This window comes from Bufo gargarizans, chromosome 2, assembly GCF_014858855.1.
Source record: "Bufo gargarizans isolate SCDJY-AF-19 chromosome 2, ASM1485885v1, whole genome shotgun sequence".
NCBI lineage: Eukaryota > Metazoa > Chordata > Amphibia > Anura > Bufonidae > Bufo > Bufo gargarizans.
Window position 1 is genome coordinate 647,559,953 of NC_058081.1, and position 23,231 is coordinate 647,583,183.

Consider the following 23,231-nt stretch of genomic DNA (forward strand, 5'->3'; position numbering starts at 1 on the left):
TATTACTCATACAGCCAATGCATTCCAATACAGAAGTATTGGAATGCATTGTAAAGGAATATACCCCCAAAAGTTCAAGTCCCAAAGTGGGACAAAAAATAAAGTGAAAAAAAGTTGAAAAAATCAAGTTTTCCCCCCAAAAAATTTAAAGTTTCAAGTAAAAATAAACAAACATAATTTTCCCCAAAGAAAGTTAAAAAAATTGGTAAAAAATAGGGGGGGGGGAAAAAGTATACATATTGGGTATCGCCGCGTCCGTATCGACCGGCTCTATAAACATATCACATAACCTAACCCCTCAGATGAACACTGTAAAAAAAATAAAAACTGTGCTAAATAAACCATTTTTTTGGTCACCTTACATCACAAAAAGTACAACAGCAAGCGATCAAAAAGGCGTTTGCCCACCAAAATAGTACCAATCTAACCGTCACCTCATCCCGCAAAAAATGAGCCGGAGACAGTTTGTCAGATGACCCCCAAACACTGAATTCAAGCCACAGTACACTGTGAAGACAGTGAAGCATGGTGGTGCAAGCATCATGATATGGGGATGTTTCTCATACTAAGGTGTTGGGGCTATTTTTCACATACCAGGGAACATGGATCAGTTTGAATACATCAGAATACTTGAAGAGGTCATGCTGCCTTATGCTGAAGAGGAAATGCCCTTGAAATGGGTGTTCCAACAAGACAACGACCCCAAACACACCAGTAACATCTTGGTTCCAGACCAACAAGATTGACGTTATGGAGTGGTCAGCCCAATCCCCAGGTCTTAATCCGATAGAAAACTTGTGGGGTGACGTTAAAAATGCAGTTTCTGAGGCAAAACCAAGAAATAGAGAAGAACTGTGGAATGTAGTCCAATCATCCTGGGCTGGAATACCGGTTCACAGGGGCCAGAAGTTGGTTGACTCCATGCAACACAGATGTACAGCAGTTCTCAGAAACAGCAGTTATACAACCAAATATTAGTTAAGTGATTCAAAGGAAAGCAAAATCTTCAAACATTTTTCAGTTTATATAGTGAAAGTTTGAGTTTGTAAAGAAGAATACAAACTGCTATTTTTTTGAACAGTCTAATAATCACTTTTCTTCAACTTTTTTTAGAGGAACAACACACATTTGATATATTTTTGTTCATGTTTTGATTTGGAACAAAATGTGTAGTGTTCCCAATGCATTTGTGTGTATGGAAATAAAAGTTATTAGAAGGAGTTTGAGCTTTATTCACTTGTTTAAACACACTGCTATTATTTTAAACACAACTGTGTATAAAGAAATCTCTGCGTCCCAGATCATCCACTTCCCCCTTCCTTCTCCTCACTGTCCTGTGTCTGACTCTAAGACAAGTCATTGGAGCAGGAACCTTCCTGCTCTGGCCTTTCTGCAGCAGGACAAAACGATTGTCAAGCCTTATCCCCTTGACTAAGCCCTGCCCATTCAGTGGGTCTCCAGCCGAAGATGGAGCAGAAGATGAACCCCTTTGTTCTCTGCCGAATTTCTGCAAAGCTGTTTGTGTCAGGATCATGCACAAAGTGCTGTAAACTGACAAAAAGTAAGGGAGTCTATATCATATATTTCTTATTTTTTGTACAGAAAAATCTAATTAACCTAGCTCTGTTTTTGGAGGTTGGAGTAAGACATAGAACCCAATGGAAATGTAGAGAGAACATATTGTCTTCATGCAGATATTTTGACCTTGGATGCCAGTGCTACAAGTGAACAGATCTAACTGCTAAGCCTTTGTTCACATCATGCACTATGAACACTCCATCTCTAACGATGAAGAATGCAGAAGAGTTTCCCCCTTTACTTGACCCTATGAAATAAATAAGAAAAATCTTGTTTTGACTATTTATTTTTTAATATTCTAATTGTCTATTAACAGTTATACAGTATCACAATGTAACTATACATCATTATTGGAATTTAATACAAAATATATTTTTAAGTGCAAAAGACGTACAGGTGTTTACTTCATTTCCTGCACATTGAGTTCATTAGGGATATGCTTTGTTCGGTTATAGTTCGTATATTACTATAATAATATAAAAGTATAATATAAAAATCGGAACTCATAATTTATAATGAGGAACATATATGTGCAAAGTACCGCAACATCATAGGATATCTGGTTTGTCAAGTGTTTTTTGTGCTACCAGATGTTTTCTTTTTCATGTTTTTCAGTTACATTCACAGAAGTAAATTAGATTATGTTAAAAACAACATAAAGCAGTGTCATTCTTCAGAGACGTCTGCAGATCATTTTTGTTCTATACTGGCTGAAACCATTTCAGGTCTTTGAATTTTGAACTGTGGAAAGAGAAATAATGGCTTAGGATTTTAAAGGATTTTTTAAATTAAAAATAACTTTACTAATGCAGTCTGCATACAGCTCATCACTATACTTTTGTCTCACCATGGTTTTAAATAATAAATAAACCCTGTGGGGTCATTTATCAAATTGGTGTAAAGTAGAACTGGCTTAGTTGCCCATAGCAACCAATCAGATTCCACCTTTCATTTTTCAGAGCTCCTTTGGAAAATGAAAGGTGGAATCTGATTGGTTGCTGTGGGCAACTAAGCCCGTTCTACTTTACACCAGTTTGACAAATGACCCCCTATGTGTGGTCAGATCTGCAGTCAAGTATTGCTCTACTCACTGTCTATATCCATCTGTATTACGTACACACCTGCTCAGCGGACCTATGTATAATCTCCATGGGTACAGACTACAAAACAACCCTGTGCGTAATATAATCCCTCTGCAAAAAGGGAGAGGCAGAGGGAGTAGTCTAAACCATGACTGCAGGATCTGACTACATACATATGCTGTAGTCTGTTACCATGGAGACACATTAGCCTGCACTGGAGCTGTATTCACAAAATACTTAAATATTTTTACGTTTTTGTATTTTTATTTTTACATCGCAGCAATAAAACAAATGTTGAAGCTAGTCTCGCATTAAGGCCTCATGCACAGAAATGTATTTTCTTTCCGTGTTCGTTCCATTTTTTCTTTTTGCGGACCGTATACGGAACCATTTATTTCAATGGGTCTGCAAAAAAAAATTATATGAAGTTGCTCCGTGTACATTCTGTTTTCGTATGTCTGTATTTCCATTCCGCAAAAAAATAAAACATGTCCTATTATTGTCCTCATTACGGACAAGGATAGTACTGTTCTATTAGGGGCCAGCTGTTCCGTTCCGCAAAATACGGAATGCACACGGACGTCATCCATATTTTTTGTGGATCCGTTTTTGCGGACCGCAAAATAGATACGGTTATGTGCATGAGGCCTAAAGAGGTAGTCCCATGAAAAATATTCAGCAGTATTTAAAAAAGCACTTGGATTTGAATACCTTTTTGACTGCATGTAATAAAAAATGTATTATAGCTTATTCAATTAAATCTATCTGTGTAACGCCAGCAGCTGTTTGGTCTTTTTCTCATTTCTCTGTCCACCTTAGTTAGGTGGACACACATTCTGACTTCCAACCTTTATCTGCCACCAGATGCAACAGAAAGGGCAAGCCCCCTGTGAAAAGACATATCCCCTTGAGATGCCAGCTTGAAATAAATCTAGCAGAGCAATGAATGGGGCAGTGCTGGATCCATGTGAGGTACAGGGCATGGTTCTGGCTTTGTTAGAAAGAGATTGTCATTTACTAAATGCGGTCTTAATTCATTTTTTCTTTACCCTATTCATAGGATAACCCCTTTAAGCTGGTTGTTGAAAACCCTGGCAACCAGCTGATATTGTTGGGGGAAGTTGCATGGCAAAGCAGATTAATAGCCAACTGTGTAATTCATGGGCCAGATCTGCTAGACTTGCAGTGTTTCCCAACCAGTGTGCCTCCAGCTGTTGCAAAACTACAACTCCAGCATGCCTGGACAGCCTTTGGTTGTGCGGGCATGCTGGGAGTTGTAGTTTTGCAACAGCTGGAGGCACACTGGTTGGGAAACACTGTGCTAGAGAGAGATGTTCATTTTTTAAAGAGCTCTGTGTTCTGGTTAATGCCTCATGCACACGACCGCGTCTGTATTGCAGTCCGCAAACCACAGATCTGGAAAATACAGACACCTTGCGTGTGTGTAATACGGATTTTTCTCACTCCCATTGATACAAATGACTAATCTTGTTTGCAATAGGCATAAGAATATGACATGTTCTACAATTTGCAGAACGGAGACAGGGATGCAGAAAGCACAGAAATGACATCTGTGTGCTGTCCGTTTTATGTTTTTTTTTTTGTTGTGAACCCATAGAAATGAATGGGTTCATGTGCAATCCACAAAAAAGATAGATCAGACACGGATAAAAAATACTGATTGTGTGCATGAGGCCTAGAGAGGAGTACAGAGTAGGGCAGCCCTTCTGTGCAACACCTGTGTGCCCCAATAGGACAACGAGAAAGGGGCCACGCCTGAAAATGTAGCTATCCGTTTATAGATAAGTTGTATGAGTAATAATTTTCTTTACAGGTTGTGAAGTGTCAACTTTATCCAGTCTGGGTCGGTACACTCCTGCAGAGAGGCTGCTGTCCGAAGAATTGAGTGAATTTGTTTCTAAATCATATTTTCCAAATTTAGCTGCCAAGTTTGTGATCCCTGATCTGGCAACATCATCCATATCTAGAACAAGAGAAGGAAAGGAAAAAATAATCTATTAGCATTTCGCAGTGATCAGTCTCCGGTTCTCTGCTTTTGTTCTGTACTGGAGAGATATAACTCACCAAAAATGTGAACACACACATGTAATATACATTCATTCTTTATTGTTTAAAAAAATATAACTACATAATGTTAGACAAAATACATATAATGGCAGCAATGCAGGACAATACTGCGACAAGAAATAATCCCCCCCCCCCAAACTCCCGCTATCAATTTTACGTCTGAGAAATCTGTGCAAAATCTATGCACCATCATTATACAAGACCAGTGTAAAAAAAATGCAAATTGCACGTGGTATATTATGCCATTGAAACAATGGTTATCTCACTATTATAATATCAGTGCTGAGGTTGTTAGCTTGTACTGGGAGTCTCACTAAGAAATACTCCCATGTACACATATAATCACCAGCATAAAAAATAAATAGTGAGACATAGACAATAGTACAAAATAGCATAACAAAAACCAGTACAAACCAGGAGTAAGAGAGGGACACCAACCCCAACACACGTTTCGCCTCGCTTGTTAATGTATTCCAAATATTTGACAGTCGCCATGATCGGTAAAGAAGTCTGGCGTTCTCTGTTCTTAGCCATTTCAGGCTGAGGAGAGGCTAACTGTAGTGTGCTTCCATGGGATGATAGAAAATGAATTCCCCCCCATGACCACTACTTAATTTCACATTTTTCCAGTTCTGAATACCTCCTGAAGCATTTCCATATACTGTATAATGTATTATGCCTTTACCATTTTAAGACTTGGATCACCAGGAGTAAATACTGGGGCAGATTTTTATCATAGCCCGGCTGTGATAACCAAACCAGCGCTGCTGTGCTTTTTATATATATATATATATATATATATATATATATATACACACCCTTCATCATAAATTAGGAGCAGCATCCGGCACTCCGTGCACCTGTACTGATATCTACGCATCCTGGCATAGACCAGAAAACTGGTGTAGAAGTTGATAATTGTGGCGGGGCCACCGGCCTGCCCACTCTCCGCCCTCACCTCTCCCCTTCTTTGAAAAAGTGTCTTGGCCAGCGGAGAAAAAGAGTTGAAAAAGTCGCAAATGTGCAGTTTGCGCTGTTTTCACACCACCAAAGTGGTGTATTTTAATGATAAATGCGGGCCATTCTGTCTAAAGAAGAAACCTGCATTATTTCCCAGTTACCTGTATGCTGGAAGTTAGTTCTTTCTTCATCATACGTAAACCATGTTTTTGAGTTACGTCTCTCATTGAATAATCTGCAGGATATGGTAAAACAGACGAGATGGTCATACTACTGGATTATATTAGTCGGTTAGGTGTCTCCATTAGCCATAAGCCATGGATTTTACATTGTATCACTAATATACAGAAGCAATTTAGTTAATGTCTGTAGTCTGATAAACCCAGAGTTCTCATGCTTTGTTCAAGTGTTGTTGCCACCATTTTCATACAGGCGCCCAATCAGATATTGATGGCCTATCCTGAAGATACACCATCAATATTAAATCCTGGAATACTCCTTTAAAGGGGTTGTCCCAAGATTCAAATGTATCCCTTGATAACAAATATGGGGATCTTGTTTTCATCATGTGTGTGGTGGAGCGGTCTACATTCTGCTGCTCCTTTCATCACTATAGGACTATTGAACATAATTCTGCATTATACATTGGCAGTCCCATAGAGGATGCTCACCCCTTGCACTGGTGAAGGGGGCACAACCATTCATGCACAGAATTTCAAAGTCATTTCCGCTGATGCCACCCATGTTTTACTACCCCAGTGACTGTAGGTATGCTGTTTGCAATAGAGTGTGCCATACTTTTTCTGGAAAAAAAAAATATATATGGAAACCTGAAGACTTTAAAGCACATCTGTCGCCATGATCAACCCTATTAAATCAGGCTTACTACCTGGTAGAAGTGATCATTGTGAATTAATTGAGCCCTTTTTAATCATCATTACCAGTGCAGAGAAATTTATATTCTTACTTATATTCAAATTAGGTGCTCAGAGCACCGAGGGACCAGCCTAGCACCTTGGAGCACCGCTTCTCCTCTGCCTCTCCCTGTAGCCACTCCCCCTCCCAAAGAAATTGACAGGCATGCTCACTGGTCCAGTGCCTGGCCCTGAAATGTAGAGCGGTCACACTGCACGTGCGCCGATGGTACTGCCTTTGACACATGTGCCTGGTTTAATAGGGTTGATCATCTTGATAGATGCTCTTTAACAAGGGTGCATTACTGTTTAAGGGTATATTCACAGATGGCATGTGGGTGGCAAATCCGCAGCACTATAAAATAGCAGCAAAGTGAATAAGATGAAATTAAAAATAAATAAATAAACCTGCACCCTAAATATCACCTTGGCTCAATACAGAATACTCAATACACATACTTGAACATCCTTTTCTTCCTCAGCACGAACACTGCAAATATCAGAACAATGAGAAGCAGGAGAGCTCCACCAATCAGGCCGAATATTAACCCGTAAAATCCAGATCTTCGCTCATAAAGCTCACACTGTTCTCCTTGGTACTGGTAAAAGTCATACTTGTAGCACCTAGAAAAAAATGAAGGTTTCAATACAACGTATGCAATGTTCTGCTGATGTCGCTTATTCACTTATATTATGCATTTCTTTTTTTTAAATTAGGTATCTGCCTTCATTGGAGGTGAAACCAATGTTCTTTCTAGCTAAGGTGAGTCCAGGGAACAAATGATTTTACACATGTGGCGTCCATACATTACGTCATATATGTTTTCTGTATATAAGGCTACTTTCACACTTGCGTTCAGAACGGATCCGTCTGCATTATATTGTAAAAAAAATTCTAAGAGTGAAAGTAGCCTGAACGGATCCGTCCAGACTTTTACATTGAAAGTCAATGGGGGACGGATCCGTTTGAAGATTGAGCCATATTGTGTCATCTTCAAACGGATCCGTCCCCATTGACTTACATTGTAAGTCTGGACGGATCCGCTTGCCTCCGCACGGCCAGGCGGACACCCGAACGCTGCAAGCAGCGTTCAGGTGTCCGCCTGCTGAGCGGAGGCTGAACGCTGCCAGACTGATGCATTCTGAGCGGATCCGCGTCCACTCAGAATGCATTAGGGCTGGACGGATGCGTTCGGGGCCACTTGTGAGCCCCTTCAAACGGAGCTCACAAGCGGACACCCGAACGCTAGTGTGAAAGTAGCCTAAATTAGTCCCATAGTATATAGCTATTCGCATGTATTAGTGATATCAACTGGCTTTATCTGGACACCTAAAGATATTCAGATGAAAGTCATAAATGTCCCCCCACTGCTAATGAGACCAGGGGCCCATGCCCCCCCCCCCCCGCCTTCCTCATTATAGCCTATGACACATATTGGGCCCTCTGCCACCAGGTTGCAATAAGCAGCAGGGGACATGGAGGGCCCCGTTCTTGTCACAGTGGAAGTGCCAGCTATCAAACCCCCATGATCAGACAATTATGTCATATCAAATGGATGTTCTTAGTTCCGTCATGGATCAGCAAAAACTGATCCGTTACAATAATACAACCGCATGCATCCGTCATGAACGCCGTTCATGATCCGTTTGAATTATCTGTAAAATAGCCAAGACGGATCCGTCATGGACGCCATTGAAAGTCAATGGGAGACGGATCCGTTTTCTATTGTGCCAGATTGTGTCAGAGAAAACGAATCCGTCCCCATTGACTTACATTGGGTGTCAGGACGTTTGCCTCTTGCCTCCGCATCGTCAGGCGCACACCAAAACTCTGCAGGCAGCGTTTTGGTGTCCATTTCCAAAGCGGAATGGAGACTGAGCAGAGGCAAACTGATGCATTCTGAGCGGATCCTTTTCCATTCAGAAGGCATTAGGGCAAGGGGGCGGAGCCTAGCGGCGCATGGAGTAGGACGCACGCCGCACTAGCTCCGGCAAGCATCCTGTCTACAATTACTATAACGGTGGCGAAATACCTGCCAAACATCCAGAGGAGCGGAGGACATATCCAGGAAGCGGTCCGGTGTGGAGAGATTCCATCATGCCTGCAAAGAGAGGCAAAACGCCGAGCCGACAGGACAGGGAGGCACGATCCCAAGATGGCGCCGAGGAGGAAGAGTGGCCTGACCTGGGGGCGGCGGTGAGTCAGGGAGCGGCAGCGCGGCTGGAGCGCTTCGCTCACAAGTCACACCAGTTCCCCAGCCATGTATGGGGAGAAGGAGAGGACACCCTGTCACAAGTGGAGGAAGGCTCAGGGGAGCAGGATGGCCCTTGTAAAGATGGTCAGCAATCCCCAGTGCAGCATGGGGAGGGGGCGAGTGCTAGCCTGTGCAGCACTGAAAAGTGTCTGCCAGTAATCAATGCTCCTGAACCTACTTTGAAAGATGTGATGGCAGCTATTGCTAGCTGCAACGCCACCCTCCAGAATATGAATATTAATATTGGAAGTCTAAAAGCGGACATGTCCATTATCCGTCATGACCTGCATAAGGTGGCTGAACGCACCTCAGAAGTGGAGAGGAGGGTCTCGGATCTGGAAGATGGGGCTGTTACCCTACAAAGGGAGAGCCGGGCTGCGTCAAAGGATATAGCGGCGCTCTACGCTAAAACCGACGACCTCGAAAACCGCTCTCGCCGCAATAATATAAGGCTGGTGGGCATCCCTGAGAAGTCTGAGGGCCCAGAGGCCACTGAATTTATTGAGAAATGGTTCGCGGAAAAATTCCGTGATAGAGGTCTCTCTGCACTTTACGCTGTTGAACGAGCGCATAGGGTCCCCACCAGGCCTTTACCGCCAGGACGTCCGCCGCGCCCAATACTGGCTAAGATCCTGCACTATCGAGACAGAGACACTATACTGAGGGCTGCAAGGTCTCATCCTGATTTAAAAATCAATGGAGTTCAGGTGTCTCTGTTCCCTGACTATTCATCGGATGTACAGAAAAAGAGAGCCCGCTTTGTGGAGATTAAACGGAGGCTGAGAGATTTGCAAGTACAGTACTCCATGATGTTCCCGGCCAGGCTCAGGGTGGTGGCGTTTGGATCCGCGGTGTTCTTTGAGGACTCGGATGCTGCGGTCAAGTGGCTGGATCAAAATGAGCGTCGCCTTCGGATCCCTTCAACAGACACCTGAGACTGTTGGACATTCCTGCTCCTGGTTGAAGTTTTGAAGTCCCTGGGACTGTCCACCCACCGTTGTGGTCATTTTCGTTTGTCTTTAGCCGGTTGCTGGAGACATCTTGTGGGTAGAGCATACGCCCGAGGTTGCTCCCCACCTTCCTACTGTGCCTGTGTACGGTATCGTGCTGGATGCTGTGCTGCTTCAGGCGCTGTTGGGCCAGGTTCACAATGTTGGCCCCGAGTTCATTACTGAATCTACTTATGCTGCATATGTTTGTTGTCTGGGGAGGGATGGTTGGGTGGGGGGAGGGAGGGGGGAAGGGATTAGCGGGGGTTAATACTGTCAAAGGTGCTATTGTTGGCAATTCTAGAATGCTGAAACGTACAGTCCTTATATGTTCTGTCAGGGGGGAAAATAGGGAAGAGATGGGAGTCTGTAATCTGATGATTAACGATGTTTTTTCCTGCAGCTGTTGGAGGTTGGAAAGGTGTAGCTCTCAAATGTACTTTTATATCTGTATACATTCTTATGGGACCTGTTACAAGAATACTTAGCTGGAATGTGAGGGGAATGGCGGATGCTACAAAGAGACACGGTCTGTTCCGGTACCTATCTAGATATCAGCCGGCAATAATATGCTTGCAAGAAACGCATGTGACCAAACAATCTATGCATGTCATGCAAAAACCGTGGCTGGGTTATTCTGTGCATTCCGTCTTCTCCTCGCATTCCAGGGGGGTTAGTATCCTAGTTCATAAGAATATCATATTTGAATGTCTCAGGGAATGTGTGGATGAAGAGGGAAGGTTTATAGGAATGCATTGTGTGGTCCAAGGGATAAGAATGGTGTTAGCGACAATCTATATACCCCCACCGTTTTCCTCGGTGCCTTTAAGGAAACTTATGGAGTTTGTGGCAGAATTTTCTGAACTACCAATGTTGATAGTGGGAGACTTTAATAGTGTACTTGATAGCTCGCTTGATAGATGCCAGATCACACCTAGTGATAGAAATACGGGTGAAACCTTGTTGGCAAGAATACTGAGGGAACTAGGTCTGATGGATGTATGGAGAGAGACCCACCCCCTGGACAGGAAATACTCGTGTTGCTCCTCGACTTATGGCTCCCTGTCGCGTATAGATCTGGGTCTGGTAAATGCTCATATGTTCCCGTATGTGCAGAACTCAGAGTATCTTTCTAGGGCCCTATCTGACCACTCCTTATTTAGCATCGAGCTTGACATCTCTGTGACAGCCAGGCCGGGGGTTAGATGCTGGCGATTGAATGCCTTTTGGTTAAAACTGATGGGTGAGCCGTCTGCTATGCTTCAATCCCTTAGGGAATATTTTGGTATAAATGAAGGGACTGCGTCTCCGTCAGTCGTCTGGGATGCCATGAAGGCTTTCCTCAGAGGATCCTTTATTAAATCAATCAGTCGGATTAAATCTAAATCTAGAGAGCTTGATCGGCAGAAACAGGATAATGTGAAGATAGCGGAGGAAGCTTTTGTGTTAGATCCTTCTATCATGACAAGCAATGCCTTGAAGGCTAGGCAGGAGGAGTTGAGGTGTCACCTTTTGGAGGTAGCAGAGAGGAAACGGCTGTTTTACAAGCAGCAATTTTTTACTGAAGGTGAGAGTGTAGGCCATATGCTCTCGGTTATCGCAAAAGCGCAGCAAGGGTCACAATGTATATCTGGCCTGTTGGATGCTGGTGGCGTCCTCAGGCGTGATACGGATACCATTTTGAATATACTGAATGATTTTTATTCCTCTCTGTATACTTCTAGGGTGACATGCTCGGATGAGGATATTGACACCTTTTTAGCCACATTAAATCTCCCTAAGCTTTCCAGGGAAGACAGTATGCGATTAGAGGAGCCGATTGAGTTGGAAGAATTGAGGGCGGCATTAGCTGCTATGGCTAATGACAAGGCTCCAGGTTTAGATGGGCTTCCGGCGGAAGTTTATAAGTCCTTTTCGGAAGTGCTGCTCCCGGAACTTCTGAAGGTATTAAATTATTCCAAGGAGAGGGGGGAGTTGCCTCCGTCCATGCAGGAGGCGGTAATAGTAGTCATTCCTAAGCCGGACAAGAATCACTCTCTCCCTGACTCATATAGACCGATATCGTTGCTCTCCGCTGATGTTAAAGGGACTCTGTCACCACTTTCTAACCCCCACTTTTTTAACTATCGTTTTATTCATGGTGCCCTTCTGATTACAGTTGTCATCTTATATGTTAGATCTGCGGTGCCGTTTAGGTAAAAAATCGATTTATATCACCTGTCAATCAGCTAGATAAGGTGCCCAGGGCGTTCCTCTCCTCTTGAATCTGCCGCCTGCCGCCGCCGCCGTTGGTGCCCAGCTCCTCCCCCGGTCTCGTCAGCGCTGCCTCAAACAACACAGATCCGCCTCCGGCTCTCCCTCAATGCCCCCTCCTTTTTTTCGGAAATCTCGCCCGTGCGTACGCATCCTTTCGGCATCATCGCTCTAAGTTCGCGTTATGCGCATGCGCGAGAAAAGGATGCGTACGCACGGGCGCAGGCCTGTGCGCACACGCGAGATTTCCGAAAAAAAGGAGGGGGCATTGAGGGAGAGCCGGAGGCGGATCTGTGTTGTTTGAGGCAGCGCTGACGAGACCGGGGGAGGAGCTGGGCACCAACGGCGGCGGCGGCAGGCGGCAGATTCAAGAGGAGAGGAACGCCCTGGGCACCTTATCTAGCTGATTGACAGGTGATATAAATCGATTTTTTACCTAAACGGCACCGCAGATCTAACATATAAGATGACAACTGTAATCAGAAGGGCACCATGAATAAAACGATAGTTAAAAAAGTGGGGGTTAGAAAGTGGTGACAGAGTCCCTTTAAGTTGCTTGCAAAGGTCTTGGCCATGCGTCTGTCTAAAGTGATTTTGTCTATCATACATTCTGACCAGACTGGCTTTATGCCTCAGAAGTCAACGTCAATTAATATTAGAAGAGTGTTTGCCAGTATTCAACTTCCAGCTGATAATGTTGGAGATCGAGCAATCCTTTCTTTAGATGCGGCCAAGGCCTTTGACAGCATTGAGTGGCGATTCCTGTGGAGAGTTATGGCGTATATGGGATTTGGAGATGAATATATATCCTGGGTTCGGGTGCTATATTCTAAACCCAAAGCATGTATCAGGGCGAATGGAGGAGTGTCCCCCAAGTTCTGCCTGGGCCGGGGTACTAGACAGGGGTGCCCGTTGTCGCCTCTGCTATTTGCAGTTGCGATTGAGCCATTAGCCGCAGCGATTCGGAAATCAACGGACATTCGGGGGTTCAAATATGGGATAGTTAATAATAAAGTGGCGATGTATGCAGACGACACTTTGCTCTTTCTGGGGGATACTGGTCCATCGTTGGAAGCGGCTATAAAAATCATTGATAGCTTCAGGGACCTGTCGGGTCTGTCTATCAACTGGAGTAAGTCGGCGATTATGCTGCTTGACGGGCAGGTGCAGTCACAGACAGTGCGAGACAGAAGTATTCCATGTGTAGCGACCTTTAAGTACTTGGGTATCCATATATCCCCGAGAATCCGAGATTTTGGGCGCCTTAATTTTGACCCGCTGGTTATTAAATTTCGTAACAAAACTAAGGCATGGTGTAAACTATTTCTGTCAGTGGCGGGAAGAGCTAATCTCATTAAAATGGTGTTGATGCCCCAGCTACTCTATGTTCTACATAATTCCCCGGTCTGGCTGTCAAAGTCCAAATTTGTCCCAATCAATGCTATTTTCAGGGAGCTCATATGGCGGAAGGGGCAACCGAGAATTAAGCTGGAAACGTTGCAATATCCTAAAACGGAAGGGGGCCTTGCAGTGCCGAACCCCTGGGTGTACTTCCTGGCGGCACAGTGCCAACATTTTAAGGGGTGGATGGAATTGGAGTTGAGTGAGATGTCGTGTCAGTTGTTTAAGCATTGCTTGTCCTCTAGTGACTTACTGCTACTCCTTGAGACTAGGGGGGCTGGGAGGAGTGGTCCGTTGGGTGATTTGGGACACTTGATGCAGTCCGTGTGGAGTAAGGTCAAGCTCCTGAGGGGGGTTTTCGGCAATACGGAATACACTCCACTGTGGGATAATCCCGTGCTGCCGGAATTCCTCTCCCTATCTGAGTTTGGGGCATGGAAAAGGAAGGGTATTCTAAGGCTGGGACATCTTTTAGAGGAAAAGAAGTTCATGTCATTTGCCAGATTTCAGGAGAAGTATGAACTGCCTAGAACTCACTTTTATAAGTACCTTCAGGTGAGACATGCATACAACTCCACATTTAAAGGTGCAACTGTGGTGGCGGGGAGAGATGCTGCATTGCACCAGATTCTGTCCAGGGGGGCGAGGAGAGGTATGATTTCCTGTATATACAAGATGCTGCTTGATAAGTTTCTATTGTCACACCCGCTTGCGGCTAAAAGTAAATGGGAGAAAGATGTTGGCGGATTAACTGACGACCAGTGGTCTGACATACTAGAGGCGATACCTCTCTCTTCCTTGAGTGAAGGGCGTAAACTCTCGCAGCTGTTTATTGTCCATAGAGTCTACAAAACACCGGTTTTTTTGTTCCGTATAGGGTTTAGACCCACTGATGAGTGTCCAAGATGCTCTGTGGTGTCAGCAGATTTGATGCATATGATGTGGACGTGCGAGAGGTTGGGGAGGTACTGGGAGATGGTACGTCAGACAACGCAGGACGTTTACAAAGTACGAATACCCTCTGACCCGAAGGTGTGTGTGTTGGGGTATGTCTCTGAATTGGCCACCGGTCAGGTGCATAAAGTAGCTATAGGTAGAATGTTATATGTTGCTAGAAAATTAATTGCCCTACATTGGATACAGACAGCACCGCCAATTCTAGGCGAATTTTTAAGTGCGGTTGACGTGATGCTGAGTTATGAACGGATGGTATACCAGAAGCGTGGATGCCCAGCGAAATTTGAAAAATTGTGGGAGCCATGGCTGTCGTTTCGGCGTCTGAATAGAAATGTTTAACAATGTGCCTTTTGTATTTTGCAGGTTAGGGTGGGGTGGGATGGGAGGGGTGGGGGGGGGGGGTTGGATTGAAACTTGATTACTACACATAGTCTGGTGTCCTGTCTGTTATTAGCCATGTGGACGATATGTCTCTATGTCATCCTTGTACGTACTGTGATGAAACGTGTAGTTACACTGTAAAATGTTCAATAAAAAATGATCTGATTCAAAAAAAAAAGAAGGCATTAGGGCAAAACTGATCCGTTTTGCACCGCTTGTGAGAGCCCTGAACGGATCTCACAAACGGAAAGCCAAAACATGAGTGTGAAAGTAGCCTTAGATATTAATCTTGCTAATACTAAGTGGGAATTAATTATGAAAACTACAGCACAGTGCAGTCCTATGACTCATAATAACCATAATCACATTCCAGCTGACACGGTTTTAAGTAAAAATTTAAATAAAATACAAAGTGATCTGATTGGTTCCTTCTTGAGTTCATTCTTTTGTGATGTCCCAGTTTTCATCACTTGAATAGGTTGAGCTTCATCTAGGCCATGTGACCTATGAATGTGACATCACATGGCCTTGGAAGAGGCCTAAGCGCTCACGGAATGCAGCAGCCTCTTTGTACAGATGTCTCCCGGGACCCCCGCTGATCCTGAAGGTAGATCACCAATATCTCAATCCCAGAGTACCCTTTAAATAAGACTTTAAATCACTTACTAGCAAGGAGCAGTCTATGTGCCAATGCCTGTCTCCAGCAGCCCTTCCCTGACCCTACCCGCTTAATGCACTTCTATCTAATCTGATGTTTCAGTGAGCAGGCAGACCATCTACACAGAAGACTGATTTGAGCAGTGAAATAGGAGTTAATGCCCCCATACACACAGCCAACAGTCTAATGTGTGTGGAGAGAAGAATTAAGTGAGAATTATTTTGTTCTCTCTGGAGATAAGCTGCTGCCAGAAGTGCTTGGCAGTGGCTTTCTCCCCATTAAATGCACATATACGTTCAGCCGAACTGTATGTGTATTAGGGAGTCAGGAGAAATAGCTGTTGGCCAAACGATTGTCCAGTTGACAGCTGTTGAATGTTTATTTGCTGCCTTTAGTGAAGCAGAGGTGGAGCAAAATAGGAGTATAAAAAGGAGAAAACTTTCTCTGATGAGATAAACTACAAAGTTTTTTATATTCACCTCTACTATTGATTTTTAAAGAAAAAAAATGAAACCATAATTTCTTTTTAACTAATAAGTAACATACTTACTGACAGATGGAGCCGTTCGCTGCATTGAAACATTCTCCATGATAATGGCAGTAGCCTGGATTATTGAAGCATGGGCCAGTGCAGTAACAGTATATACTATTACATGTTACTATGTAGCCAGCGTAATTCAGAGAACAGCTCACATATTTCTTCATCTGTTCTACCTCTGTAGATTTAAGAAATACAAATTAATGTACCCAAAAATAAAAGCAAATAAAAGGCACAGTCCCAACTTTTTGGCCAGCTTTTGAGAACGCCTAGAAGACACTAAGGGTCAAAACACACATTGGGGTCTGAGGTGGAAGCTGCTGCACGTATTTCCTCTCACTGGGTTACAACTTACCACATGTCATGGGCTGGTTAGTATTTTCACAAAAATATCCTCTCTCATTATTTGGCATCATTCACTGGTGTCCAGAGTTAATTTTGTCTGTTAAGACTTATTTGGTGCTTTATAACTTGTTCATTGCTGGGCTCTTTATTTGCTATCTATACATATTTGCTATCAGTTGTCTCGGCAATACCCTCCCTCATCTTTATGTTTTTAAGAGAGACATCATATTCTTATATTTAATACAGGATGAATTGTGTATTTTTTTGATTAAGCAAATTTTTGTACCGGGGGTAGCATAGGATTTCTTTCTATGAAATTTTACACCTACCCAAATTTTTACCTTACTCCTCTACTAGCCTGGATCTGATGATGGTGCTGCCCATGTCAGCTGCAGCGGCTGGCAGTACTGAAATGGTGCCGATATCTCCACATAAAGGGGTATTGTCTTCACTGACTTTTATGTCATATCCACAAGATATGCCATGAATGTTTGCTAGATATTGGTCCCACCTCTAGAACCCTCACCTGTCTCTAAGATTGGGTTCCCCGAACTAGTCTCTTTGTTAACATGACATCCGAGACATCAACACTCCTTTGGACATCAATCTGTCTTGGAATATTTATACAAATCAGAGTCAAGAGAACTAATAGAGAGGCTGACTTTGCACCAGCATTTTAACTGCAGTCACCATGTAGCCTTAACCCTTTCAAGACCGGGTGAGTTTCTGTTTTCTATTTTTTACTCCCAGCCCTCTCAAAGCCATTACTTTTTTATTTTTTCATTCAAATAGCCATATTAGGGCCTGTTTTTTTGCAGGACAAGATGCACTTTCTAACAGCACCATTTAAAATTGTATACAATGTGGTGGCAAGCGATTTTCAAAATGGGGTGGAATTATAAAAAATAAAAAAAATCGCCAGTTTTATGGGGTTTTTTTTAAATACCGTTTCCTGTTCTTTTTATTCTACAGGTCAGTACGATTACAACGATATGTATAGTTTTTCTTGCGTTTTAATACTGAAAAAAATTAAAAACTGTGGGAAAAAAGAATTTTATTTTTGCTTTGCCATATTCTGATCCCTATAACTTTTTTTATGTGTATGGAGCTGTGTGAGGGCTCATTTTTTACGACACGTGCTGTACTTTTCGTTGATATCATCCTGGGGTGTGTTTGACTTTTTGATCACTTTTTATTCAATTTTGTGTAATTTTTAAATGTCCGACCGCTGACGTAAATTTACGTGGGGAGGTTGGGGAGGGGGTTAATGAAGTGCATAAAAGCTTACTGGTTATGGTCGGTGATCCTGTTTGTATTTTAGAAATGGAGACATTAGCTTTCAGGATTTCTGTGAGGTCTGCCATTGACTGCACCAGAGAACTGTTCATTGCAGTTTCCAAATCATTATTTATGAAGTCAATGCCCGTCTGGTTGTTAGGATACTCAAAGATAGCCGTGCTATCCACAATAATGCTCCCATTCCTATAAACAGAAAAAAGTTTCATCAAATATAGACCTAAAACACCTAGTGTAATACTGCTAGACTGATTTTTTTCTTCAATATGGCAATTTTTTTAGTGCAAATAAAAGAAAAATATATATTCCAGATACTAGATACAATGATAAGTTAGCATAAGAGTTCCCCTATCCTTTGGACGATACCACTGAATTACCTTCACATTCGGGAGCCCTCTACAAGTATTAAAGATGTAGTCCGAGTTAAAATAATAAAATAAGTTGTAGTCACTGGTTCACATCCCCTCTGCTCCAGCACCACCACTCCGATCCTCCCCACCGCTGCAGCTATCAAGTCATGTTCTTTGCTGCAGTGATGACATGCCCATATATCACACATACCTGCTGCAACCAGTCATTGGCATCAACGGTATAGTTCACTCTTAGGCCAGGATGGCCTGCAGCAGTCATGTGTGGTAGATTAGCATATTACCACTACAGGCTCTGGTGTGGACAGGGTCTGAACCAGTAAACATAACTTTTTTAATCTTCTTTGCTTGCCTCGAATTCTATAGTGTGATCCATGTAGAAGTGTCCAGAGACGTGGCAGTGCTATCTACTATAATAAGCTGCAGCCAATGTCAGCATCAAACCCTCCCCAGAAGTCCAACTTTCTGTCTTGGCCACTTTTATGGTAAAATCCTTTTTCAGTTGAAGTCCAATTCACAAGTAACTCCATAAATCTGTGTTTTTCCTGCAGTTATTGTGGCCTTGTCTGGCATGTACCTACATAACACAGGATGATGTAGTCCCTAAAAACACTGTATACATGAAAGTACCTGAATCCATGAATGGCCACTTCCAAAAAATAATCAGGTGCTGCAAGTTTGAAAGCAAAGTTCAGCTGTAAAGAAAAAATTATCGGTATTTAGTCAGCATATGAGCAGATCACGTGTAAGAGGGTGAAAGGAATAGCATTGTTTAATATGTTAATTATAGATAGTATAGTGTAAAGTAGTAAAGTGTCTATGGTGACCATGAAAGGGAGGTGCATGTGTGAGCGTATGATGATACCCACGTGTATGTGAGGAGCATGGGTCGACTGGGAACTTAAAGGGGTTGTCTCATGACAGACAATGGGGGCATATTGCTAGGATATGTCCCCATTGTCCCAGCGGTGGAACCCTCACCTATATCGAAAACAGAGTCCCGAAAGTGAAGGAGGGTGCTATTTCCGTCGAGCCCATAGAAGTGAATGGCCGGTCATGCGCGGTGCGCTCCCATTCACTTCTATGGGGAGCCGGCTTGGTGGTGGCTGGACCAGAGTCCTCCAGCCACCACCTTGCGGGGCTCTGTTCTCAATATAGGTGCGGGTCACAGTGGTGGGAGCATATCCTAGCGATATGCCCCCATTGTCTATGATGAGACAACCCCTTTAAAGTGGCCCTGGAAAAAAACTAAAAGTGGACCCATGTTGTAGACGGGTCCAAATTGACAGAAGTCGGGGCAACAGAAGTAGGCAGGGCCTGCAATACTGTAGCTCACCACAAAATACCGCCCAACAGAAGAAAATACCACAGTGCAGCAAAGAATACCTCCGCTTACACCACAGAATTCAACTGTACCACCGTCACAGTCATACATCTGCCTCACTTTTTTATTGTTTAGAGTGAAGGAGCAACAAACTGAATTTACAGTCTTGTTTGACTACAATCTGGACTTTTTATACCTATCGGTTATAATGCCATTCTGATATGGCTGGTAAATATAAGAATGGCTTAAAAACAACTAAAATAATGCGTTACCAATCCCCTATCACTCTCTTTAGAGCTCTTCTTGGGTCTCCTGACGATCTGTACTTTCGGGTCCCTCTTGACACAGAAATGTGACCACTCAGTCAATCGCATGCTGAGAAAAGTCACCACCGTGACCAGTGATTGACTGAGTGGCCACTGGAAGTAGAGACCAGCGGGGAACCCAGGAAGCGTCCGAATGGAAATGGCATGGGATTGAGAAGGTTATTATTTTTATTTTAACTTTTTTTATTAAACCGTTTTACCCTTTTTTAAATGAATAAATAAATACATAATACTATTTAGGAGGAGAACCTAAAGGAGAACCCCAATAAGTGTTATATAAAGCTTGTACTGAGCATGGAAGATGTGAAAGGTTATTTAATGGCTCACTTCATACCTGCATTATCTATATTTTAAATTAAGTGCTCAGAGCTTGCATCTCCACTGCTCAATCTCCCCATGATAACACTTCTTGCCTTGTGCAAGTTATTGATACTGTATGGACACAGATCACCATTCATTCATATCCTAACTATATTGAATACCAGCAGTTAAATTGCAATAGCAATTCTGGAGCATCTATTCTTATGACTCTGTGATGTGCCACAACTTTATTATTCCTGCTAGAATTTATGAATGAATAAAGGTCCAGATGGGTGTTACCAGTTAGGGGTATGCCTTGGCACAGTCTGAAACTATTCAATCCATGCTGTCAGACAGTGTAGGGACACCCCACCCAGCTGATCACACCCATCTGGTCCTTTACTGAAAACTACTAGCAATTAATTGATAAACTTCTGGCAGGAATAATCAAGGAATGACACAACCTAGAGTCATAAGAACATAAGCATAAGGATAGATGCTCCAGAATTATTATTACATGAGAATGCAAAGAGTTACTAAAACAGACATGTCAGAAGACGTGACAGATCCTCATAAAACAGTACAAAAATAACAGATACGATTAGTATACAATAATACAATGGAAGCCGACTACATAACAGACCTATGCTTCCAGTTGGCAGTTTAGTTTTTTACTTACCACATCTATTATTTGGTTATACAGGGCTGAGTACTCTGGGGATGATTTGTCATTTAAGGATATCTTAAATGTCTTATATATGGTGAACTCAACAGAGATGTTACGTGTTGGACCTTTTCTTTCAGCTGGAAAACAAAGTTATTTACTTCTGTTTAGCTTTGGAAAGAGTCTGAACAAAAGAACAGGTTTCATTAAAACTTTCAAAATTGATTTACTTCAAATGGATCTTGACAATAGGTTTGGAGCCAGTAAACTACAGGCAAGTCTTGAGGCATCTGGGCTTTAGTGTTTTAAAATTGTCTATAAGAAAACTGGGCATTACTTACTCAATATCCAATCCCATACTCGTTTGTAAGATCTTTCTGTTGAGGCTGCAGGGCCCCTTTTAATCACATCACATAACATTCTCATGGTCTTCCTGTGTGGTGCATAAGCCACTTGGTAAGATAATTAGTGTTGTCAGTGATTGACCACCACAATGTCTGAAAGCTAACAAGGGGCATATACCACAAGCATATTTAAAGGGAACCTGTCATCAACTTTATACTGTCCATACTAAGGGCAGTATAAAGTACAGACCAGTAAGTTGATTTCAACGGTCTGTCATTTATAAGTTAAAAGTAAGTGGTTGCCGAGAACCAACATCACAATCATTGCAGACTGGGCCTGGAAAAGAGTCCCGGCCACCTGAGAAGAGTCCTGGTTATTCATGAATTCTGGCTCTCCTGCCCACCTGCTGGTGACTGACAGTCTTCTACCTAGTTTTCTCCCTTTCTCTCTAGGAGAGAACTGCCAACCATCAGCAGATGGGCGAGAGAGCAGGAGATTATGAATAACCAGGACTCTTCTCAGGTAGATTTGACTCTTTTCAAGGCCTGGGCTGCAGTGATTATGATGCTGGTTCTCGGCAACCACTTACTTTTAGCTCATAGGTGACACACCGCTGACATCAGCATTTCTGTCACTATTTTACGCTGCCCTCAGTGAGGTCAGCATAAAGTCGATGACAGGTTCCCTTTAAAGTGCTAAAAGACAAATGTGAATAGATGCTCAGAATAAAATGAATTCCCTAGAATACATAATATAAATACATAAAAAGCACCATCATTTTAACTTACGTAACACGGCAGAAGTCTCGTTTTTTCCATATTTACATTCATTTCCAATGAGATATTGATTGCAAACACAAGAGCAGATTCCATTTTGATATGAGCAATTCATGTTTTCAGTGTTTGTACACAGTTTTGGAGTGGTAGATAATGTGGATATTTTTTCAGTAGTTATCACAGTAGTAGAGGTATTAAGCCTACTGTATGATGAAGAAAAGGAAGTTTTCACCGTGGTAGAACTAAGTACTGGCGTCACTGTTGAAAACGTTTGTGTGATGTTAAACTGGTCATTAGAAGAGGATAGGGATTGACTACTTTCTGTTAGAGATCTAGTTGGATTACTGACACTAGCTAATAAATGAGTAGTTGACTTCGTAATAGTTTGTTTCATTGGTAACGATGTTACAACGTTAGTGGTAGGTACATAGTCAGATTTATGAGTTACAGCTGATACTGGTAAGATAGTGAATGAGGCAGTAGATAAGAAGGTTGACGGTTTTGTAGAAAAACTGCTAGTTTTCTCCGTTTTAGTATGGGTAATTGCTTCAGTGGAAAGCTCAGTAGGAAATAAAGTCCTTTTTCCTATTGATGCGGAAGACAATATTTGTTCCCGTGTTGTAAAGTTGTTGGATTTTGTTGTACTGGTTGGAGATGGAGAAGCCTCTGTCAGTGCTGTTGATAGTTTTAAAGAGGTCTGTGACTTAAGAGTCGATGGGTGGTCTGTCACTTTGGTAGAAATGTTTACTGCAGTTGGAGCACTTGAAGCAACTGAGCTTGGCAATAAAGTTGATGACACAGTGTTATTCACCTCAGGAGAGAGTGTTGATTCAGACATCACTGTCTCTTTTACTGTTGTAGCTAGAAGAGTAGAGGTTGTAGTGGAAAGATGACTGGTTTGCATTGTTAACAAACCTTCTGGAGTTGTTGAGAGTGGTAAAATGGTGGATGGGACAGTAGTCAGGAATGTTGATGGTTTTGTAGAAAAAGTACCAGTTTCCTCATTTGTAGTAGAAGTAACTGCTTGAGTGGAAAGCTTAGTACTAAATACAGTCATTGATTCTATTGATGTAGAAGACAATATTTGTTCGCTTGTTGAATGGTTACTAGTTTGTGTGGTACTGGGTTCTTGTGATGGTGATGTCTCTGTTGGTACTGATGGTAGTTGTGTTGATGCCTGTGACATAAGAGTCGAAGCATGGTCTGTAACGGTGGAAGAGACATTTTCAGTAGTTGGAGCGGTTGAAGCAGCTGAGCTTGAGGATTGTAATGATGATGTCTCTAAAGGCTCGCTTGTTTCTTCAACTGAAGTAGCTCTAGTTGAAAGGGTGGAAAATATCGAGGTGCTAACAATTTCTGAAGTAGGACTGGTGGAACTTGTTGAAATAGTTTTAGGCATTGGTGTTGATGACACAGTGTTATTCACCTCAGGA

The 23,231-nt window shown here is 42.7% G+C and overlaps 1 protein-coding gene across 1 annotated transcript; it reads right to left on the bottom strand.

Annotated features, from left to right (window-relative positions):
* Positions 1–1,851: 1,851 nt before the first annotated feature.
* Positions 1,852–23,225, bottom strand: LOC122928890 (cell wall protein DAN4-like). Its single transcript, XM_044282186.1, has 9 exons — positions 21,811–23,225; positions 20,693–20,817; positions 18,694–18,758; positions 17,688–17,881; positions 16,067–16,232; positions 7,082–7,246; positions 5,870–5,943; positions 4,493–4,644; positions 1,852–2,319 (listed from the first exon to the last, which is right to left on the bottom strand). The coding sequence occupies exons 1-9, from the start codon at positions 23,195–23,197 to the stop codon at positions 2,269–2,271; spliced, it is 2,379 nt and encodes a 792-aa protein (XP_044138121.1). The 5' UTR covers positions 23,198–23,225; the 3' UTR covers positions 1,852–2,268.
* Between the last annotated feature and the right edge of the window lie 6 nt (positions 23,226–23,231).